The sequence below is a fragment of the Hetaerina americana genome, unplaced genomic scaffold (assembly GCF_022747635.1).
Source record: "Hetaerina americana unplaced genomic scaffold, ioHetAmer1.1.p SCAF_5, whole genome shotgun sequence".
Classification (NCBI taxonomy): Eukaryota; Metazoa; Arthropoda; class Insecta; order Odonata; family Calopterygidae; genus Hetaerina; species Hetaerina americana.
Window position 1 is genome coordinate 90,326,450 of NW_027287095.1, and position 8,519 is coordinate 90,334,968.

At 37.1% G+C, this 8,519-nt stretch overlaps 1 protein-coding gene across 1 annotated transcript in view; it reads right to left on the reverse strand.

Annotated features, from left to right (window-relative positions):
* Positions 1 to 258: 258 nt before the first annotated feature.
* Positions 259 to 8,519, reverse strand: part of uex (metal transporter uex) — a 97,943-nt gene continuing 89,682 nt past the window's right edge. Inside the window, exons 13-14 of the mRNA XM_071592122.1 lie at positions 3,313 to 3,411; positions 259 to 2,806 (exon numbers count right to left, since the gene is read on the reverse strand). Of these exons, the coding sequence (XP_071448223.1) occupies positions 2,417 to 2,806; positions 3,313 to 3,411 (489 nt within the window). The 3' untranslated portion in view covers positions 259 to 2,416. The remainder of the gene's footprint in view (positions 2,807 to 3,312; positions 3,412 to 8,519) is intronic.

Here is an 8,519-nt window from a genome sequence, read left to right on the forward strand (position 1 = left end):
ACTATAAGCTTCAAAATTCATGATATTTGAAATTAAAGGTAACAATGATGTTTCACTGTACCAGCAGATATAGACCACATGTACTAGTTTGTGGAAGAGATTAATTATCAATTTACACATGCCATTGTACACTCAGATAAATACTAGGGAATAAATCTTTATTCCATAAACTGTTATTTCATTAAAAGACAAGAACTGGGATGATTAATTCCACAGAGAAATCACAAAAAACGATCATTCAATATAAATTATATTTATTTTCTAACAGTTGATGATATAAATGCATGGTGAGAAACAGTCTTAAAATTACAACAGCAAATGTCCCTTTCAAGTCTTTTGAGTTGTTAATTAACTTAAATCCATGATATTCAGCTGATGCAGAATAACATTTAATTCAAATACATACCAAAAGGAAAGTATTAGATAACCATCTAAAAGCCATAACCAATGGCACAAACCCGATTCCATGCACATAATTTTCCACATTCAAGAAAAGACATTCCGTCCATGATTCAACACAAAATGAAAAATTTAGGTACATGATTACTTTGACTCTTCCCCTATCATGTATTATCTCATCCTTTGATGTCATAACTCTGATTCTAAACCAGAAATTATATTTTAGGCCTCTAAGAAGCAAATTTCTCAAACATTTCATAATGTCAACAATACATTAAATGTACATATTTATTATCCGTTGGATGTTGAATAAAATAGTGAAAGTAATTAATAACATTATGAGTCAGTTAGAACATACTTTTTGCTTGTGTATGTACTCAAAAGTTTGAGGTGATAGTGCCATCATAACTACTTGAGAGGACTTTATATAGTTTCAGCAACTTCCAATTAAATTATTGTACTTCTCTATTTATCACTCTACATGAAAAATATCAGCAATGAGGAAACTAATTGCATATCTAAAGAACTGCACCATTTGAACTATCATCATGATCATCATCAATGCAAATTTTACAACTAAAGCTAAAATGTCTCATTTAAAAAAAACTATGGAAACTTAATAAGTCTAGTAAAACAACTTCTTTTCCTTTCACTACCTGTATTCAACCCTTATAAGAGGGAAAGATAATACATATATGCAGGATACACAAAATATTTCAAAGGATATTTTTCATAATTTTTGCAATTGATGCATAACAACGCATGCAATCCTGCATAAATATTTTTGTACTGACAACAAGTTCATGGCATTACAATGAGAAGTCACACAAGCATTTACACAATGATAACAACTTATCAACAAACTTTAGGATACATAAGCCCAGCAACAAAGAGTCAACATTAAAATATTGCTTATTTACACTTTACACACATTCACCTAAATTGGCGGGTACTTCTTTGAAAATAACAACAATCCCACACAAATTATTGCTCTGTGGATGAAGTAGCAATTTTAATACTACACACACATAACCTCCTCCTGATATTGGACTTTTGTGTTACACAGACCTGAGGATGAAGTTTCAGGCACATTTTTTTTTTGAGTTTATAGACTTGACTCTCTTTACATTAGTTTAAATAACATTTACTAAAAAAGTAACTGCCACTGAAAATTTCACAACAGGTTAACATAAAGTAGCCAGCAACTTCACAGAAAATCAAAGCAGACTAGAGGATATATAAATAAAACCATGATAGTTCAGGAACATGAATAATGGCCACTACTTGGTCAAAAGCTTGGATTATAATTATATAAAATATTGGCAATCAAGTACATGCAAAACAAATGAAACTTTTCTCATGCTTAGTTCTAAATGTGATAAAATATGACCATTCTAAAATACTGTTTGGATAAATAATTTTTTATAAATACAGCAGTCAAAAAACAGACCACTAAGAGAACATGATTAAGTACTGCTTACATTAACAATAAAATTGAATGAATGCTCCCTCTATTAATATATTTTCATTTATTAAAATATATAAACTTTTAGATATTTCTTGATTTTGATTAGTGTTAATATACATCCTAAAACAAACACAACTAATGTTCTTCAACTATTCAAGTAAACGTATCTAATTGCATTGCTTTATTGAAAATACTATATATTTTCTCATTTACGAACTAGGTTACTTGCTTTCCCTCTCAGCATCCAAAAACACACACGCACACACAGGCATTCATCATTCATTCTTTTCACTCTCCAGCTGAGCTACAATAAATCACCAGCACATTCAAACCTAAATTTTTACATTTTTTCCAAAGGGAAACATCTTCTCAATTTATAACTCATGAAGAGTTTTTATAGACAATTCAAACCAACAACATCCCCATGCTTGCATTGCAAACTTTAATATGGGGCAAAGAAAGTTCATTGACCACTCTGGGTGACAAAATGGAGGAGAACAACCGTCCATGTGCAAATGGCCGTGCGCCATACTGCTCTGCAGCCTGCCACTAGCTTCTTTTGTCCTTGTGCACCACCAGGTGCATCTCCTCAGGGTCATCACGGCCGGTGGTCAGTGGGAGACCCAAGTGTGGGCTGGCACCATCACCGGCAGCAACCAATGGGAGGGGACCCTGTGGATTAGGGGCAAGGCTCCCTCCCAGTTTGGCGCTACCATTGAGAGACACAGCATTCACCACTGCCGCTGTCGTGGGCACGTTGGCGCTGGATGGATTCAAGATGGGGAGCGTTGGATTGTGGGAAGGTGAGCTGAGTGAGGGCGAGTGCATGGTGGCTGTGGTGGTGGTGGTGGTGGTGACCACTGCGCCAGGGGCAAGGCCAGGCAATGGTGCAACATCCAGGGAAGCACCACTTGCCCTCACTGCTGCATCCAGGTCACCCTACAAGACACCATGAGACTCTGCTTGAGCGAGTAACTCTGCATGAGGGGGTTTTAGCGCTGCGTGTCATTCGCCCCAAGGCATCATCTCTCCCCAATCTCTTGTACCACCCACCGAACATGGCACGGGAAGGAATGCACATTACCTCCCGTGCCTCAACAAAACAGCCTTGCAGGATGGCTATCATTGATGGTTATTGCTTTATCATTGTGTCCTATATTCGTACAACGAATCCTTGGACAAAAATAAATTGTTTGATTGATTTACAAGGATAGTATAAAAAGTCTGATAGAGCCAAGTCAGGCGAATAAGGTGGGTATGGCAAGACTTCGTATCTTAGACCACAAACTTAGTATCGTGGGCCACAACACTTGCATGTTACAAAACTCATTCAAATTGACCTTATTTTCAAGTACAGCACTACAGCAACTAATTTCTCTAAAGTATTTAGATTAATTCACTCCACATGGCAAGCCAGACTGAGGGCTTACTGTTCAGTGGCTTACCTGGGGTACAGTGATGTTGGCTTCCGTTATTCCTCGGCTGAGGGCAGAAGAATCAATCGATGCTCTACTCCTGTCATCGTCGTCCGCAGCATGCAAGAGCTATAAAGAGAAAGGAATGAAATAATAGCCAGTAATGGAATATCCACATATAAATAATCAGAGAGGGTGTTAATGACATGTATCTCAGAATGGCAAAAAGAATATTAGTCTAATATTAAACAGGAGCACAAAAAAGGATTTCATTCCAGCATCCACTTCCCCTTGCCCCGCAATTATTTCCTCTCACAATGACGTCATCCATCAAATACACTTCTTATGCAGGTCACATACGCTAGCGCAACACTTTCACCAAGAGCTTGTATTTTGGCTTAAATTATGAACTGAACTCTGTATTACAGTGAAATAATTTCTTTTTAGTTAAATTTTTTGCTGATCAGGCCCCAACAAATGACATTTTAATGGTTTGGCCAAGAAATGGCAGTCCCTGGTGAATGAACAGCAAAAAGTACAGTGGCTTACTTTGTTTCAGAATTTTTCTTGTGAAACAAAAATTTCGTTAATCGAAACAACTTTCCCTATAAAAATTAATCTAAAACATGACAATGCCAAGCCAATAAAAATAATGTATGCACCAAGTTTATTCAAAGAAAATTACACACACATTGTTTAGGATCCTGAATCATGTTCATCTTTTCTTCTATCGTCTAAATAACCAACCTGGAATGAAACTTCGATTTGTAGAAAACAAAATAGTTAATTATTTACGATGTATACCTTACTCTTTTTTACTAGGTGAGACTTGCAGTGAAAGAGTTCTCAGACTGGTTGAATGACATGTGATTGCGTGACTATTTGAATGATACATGTATTGCTGTCCCCTTCAAATGGTTCCTTTTCCCAGCAATGAAATGATTCCAGCATGTGTCACCAATTATAGCATATCCATAATAATGTTTTTCTTTTAATCCTTTCAGAGAACTAATTGGAATTCAGTCTGCATTTCATCAATTATCTGCATCCTTTCAATCCTTTTCCCAATAATGATGGAAACAGAAAGAATGCCAATAGCCATTTTGTTTTCGACCAGCTTTCAAAATGGCAGGGCATATGTCACCTTTGATATGGCAGCCATGCCTGCGCCTACCATATGAATGTGTGCTCACTGACAGATGGATGAAACGTGACAAACTCAACTTTGATGGATTCATACATGCGGTTGGCCTAGAATGTTCTTCATTATTTGACTTGAGACTCGTTGACCAACCTGTGCCCCAGAACTTAGCGCAGTGTCACTGAAGAGAAACCAAAGCACATGGCCCCAAACTCTTGAGTTTGGGCCATGGCTTTATTTCTCTTCAGTTGACACTGCGCTAATTTCTGGGGCACAGTTTTTCAGATTTTAAAACAAAAAGTTCATGCTCATAAGACAGCATCCTTCTGCAGAAGAATTTATGCAATGACAGAAAATTACAACTGGACATTGACATGAGACCAACAAAAAAACAAAGCAAATCAAATAAACAAATCTTGGGAAGTCAACAAAATAAAAGTCCAGGCTGAACTGGACCTTTACTTTGCTGATCTTAGATACTGCTTAAGCGTGCTAAACTAAAATGTATTAATGTGACCATATGCGCTAAAATTTATTGTGGTTCACTATTTAAATAATGGAGGTCCCATCATGTTTAGATAGTCCTTGCCTTTTATCATTGCTGCTATCACTACGTAGGACGAACAACCAGAAATTATAGTTCAAGGAGAAAAGGAAAATTTTTATATCTTCAATTACATTGTCAACAAAGAAGTTTATTTCAACAAGTACCTTTTCAGCAATGGACATAGCAGTGATTGTAATGTAAATTCTACTACTTTTACTCTTTGATCTTCCTTCTTAAATTTTTTCTTAGATAAAACATAAAATCAGTTATGTTTGCTTTAAGCATTGATGAAAAGTTTACCGTTATATTACCGCCATTGTCCTCTTACATTAACACAAAGTTTGTGATGCATAGATAAACCAATAATAAGGACAAAACGTGTGTAATAATCTTTCATGAACAACCGTTCCATTGCTTTCTTCATTTGTTCACAGACATTAGCGGACTGTCGTACACGTAGAAATGCTTCAATAACATGGCTTATTTTCTCCAGAGAAACTCTTTCAGGTGAAATTCATACAAATGAGTAGACAATTCATAGAAGAGACAACAGATGCTGCAGGATGATAGTTCACTTTGCGTTATTAGTTTGTCTGAAAATGAATGATAGTCTTTATTTCCTCATCTATGAAGTTAAAGCATTTTACTCTCTTCTCCACCGCACCCATTAATCAACAATGTTATACATGTTAATTGGGTATTCTTTGTCATAAATAATAACTATGCGTATACCAATTTCTTGAGAAGTTTCCATACACCATTTTGTCCGCTAATTGAACGGCTAATCATCACTGGCTAATATAATTTTTACACCCTATGAACGCGACAATTGTAATATATACAAATCTTCTGGTTACTAATAAAACTCTGATCCCTTAAGTAAACACAGGTGAGACTCCAGCCCGTTCACTTGTAATAACAGCAGGCAGTGTCACAAAGTGTGGCCACATTGCACTCTGCCTGATGGAGTGACTCCACTCTCTAGTTCGTAATAGCCCCCCCTAAGCCTGACAACGTGTGAAATTCACACATCAGGGTAAGGGGGGCAGTTCCTTTCCCTGCGCTGGCTATGGATTATAGGATCCCAGGAAGATCTGGCACCCAAAAAATCACATAGCACAGGTGGAGCTGCAGGTGTCCAGAGAGGCTTGCCCAGAAAATCAAACCAGGGCCCTCCGGTTAGTAGTCAAATGCTCTACCCCTGGAGTGACCACATTAATTTTCAATGTAATATTGGATAAACTTGGATATGAAAGTAATGGGTTTCATATAAGGGTGGAATGATTAAGATAGCAAGAGTTTTGTAGGCTTCTGAATGATCAATTTCAATCATTTGGGTCAGTAAAGGAGAAAGAGTGAAAAAAATTAGGTATTGATTAAAAAATATTATTAACAAAGAATTTGAGAAATTTGTTCAAAAAATTAATCTTCAAAATAAAGCAACCCTAAGTACTAAGATAACAAGATAAAAATTAAAGATTTAGTAGAGGATTAAGCAAATGGTAAACAAATTTAATTAGGAAAAGTTATCAGCTAGAGAGGAATACTCATTAAGCATGCCAAAAAAAGTGACATAATTAAATTCTATAAATATTTAAGATGAATAAACAGATATGAATTGTTCATGTTTTTCAAATTGAAATGGGGATATTATATTTGATGATGAAGAAAAGGCAAATTAAATTCAGTCCATTGTAAGCTAAGTCCATGTAGCAGGACACCACTGTGGAGTTTCTCCAATCAGTAATTACTCGCAATGGAATGAACTTGGCAAAGATGGGTGCATTAATAGCCATCATACCCACAAGTGAGATCATTACTCCCCAATTAATTTAAATTGTGGACCCTGAACTTGTTAAGAATAATAAATCCATGGGCCCTGATAACATCTCAGGAGAAGCACTTAAATTTGGGTCTGAGGCAATTATCATACAGCAGAACTTCATATCACTACTATCATATCATGGTACTATGCAAAAGTTTCCCGTGACATCCACTTCTCTTTTAGCCTGCTGTTTTGGGCTTAAAACTTCTTGAAGGCTTGTGGACTTTCTGAATGGTAAACAAGCAGGGTTTTGATTTTTAAACTCCTGCTTGCATTTGCTCATAATAGCAGTATGAGATGCCCTTTCATTGGCTTGTGGTTGGGCAATGCATTCTCTTCTACTGTTAGGTTCACACATATAGGTTTGCTTCACCATCTTCTTCCCAAAGAGAACCTACTCATCATAATTAAAAACATGCTGTAGCAGGTAACCCTCAGAATTTACTTGCTTTTTGAAGTCAAGGATGAAGTACTCTGCTGCCTTCGACTATGAGCTTGCTGCTTCATCATGCCTCACAATGCCATGGATGACGGTTCTTCTCGTTAACTTCTTGAATCACGCACGGCTTCCCTTAAATGCTTGTTTGACAATTGATGATCCAGGCATCTTCTAAATGATTTCAGCTAAAATCACTTTCCCCTTCGCACAAATGAAATTCTCATTAATAGTAATGCTTTGCAATTGCTTTTTATTTATCCATGCGAGAAGCAACATTTCAACATCACTGAGAATACGTAACTGTTGCGTAGATACTCTAGTCACTGTACTATTTCAAGTATATATCTCTCCTTAGTCTTGTCCATGTTCTTGAAGAAAAGGCCAATCGCTGATGCTGACCAGTTGTTGATGTGTGAACTAGATCAGCCACGCTCGCACCTTGTTCCTAATTTTCCATGATTTTACTTCTTATTTCTACCGTTACTTTTACTCTCTTATGGCTTTATTATTACAGAATTTTCTTCGGGGGTCAATTTTAAAGCTCTACATACAATATTATTAAACTTTGCACAGCAAAATCACTAATAAAATCTGTTCATTAATATATAACACCGTCAACCAAAAGACACAGGTAGGATGGCCAGCAAAACTGCCATTACGCAAAGACCCAGACTGGAGAACCCAGAAGTGCAGAGAGAAGCTGTTCAACACCGCAGAAATCTTCGTACAAATTTCACTAATAATATGTTTGGACACAAGTTTTGAAAAATGTGTGATCCTTAGCAATGCCAAGACAAGTGCTTGAGAAAAACCGCAGTGTCAGGCATGCAATGAATCAGGGAATTCCCATCTCCTCGTTACTCCATAAAAACCATAAACACAGTAATCAACCCGAAGGTCGGTTTAGTAGGTGATGGTAGAGATCACCCAGTACTAAGCCCTATACGGCGTGTGAATATTCACACATCAGGGTATGGGGGCCAGTTCCTTTCCCTGTGCCGGTTATGGTTTCCCAGAAAGATCTGGTACCCAAAAAATCATTTTGCTTGGGTGGAGCTGCAGGTGCCCAGAGTGCCTTGCCCGGGAATCGAACCCGGGATGCTCCGGTCAGCAGTCCAATGCTCTACCCACTGGACTACCACGACCCACTCCTCGTTACTCATGAAATAAAAAGTCATTTGATATGACTTTTTATATAAAGATAATTTTTTATGATCCTGTATAAGAAGATTTCATCCTCTTCAGCTCAATCGAACAGTTCCTGACTGACTTGAGCTCGATGTTG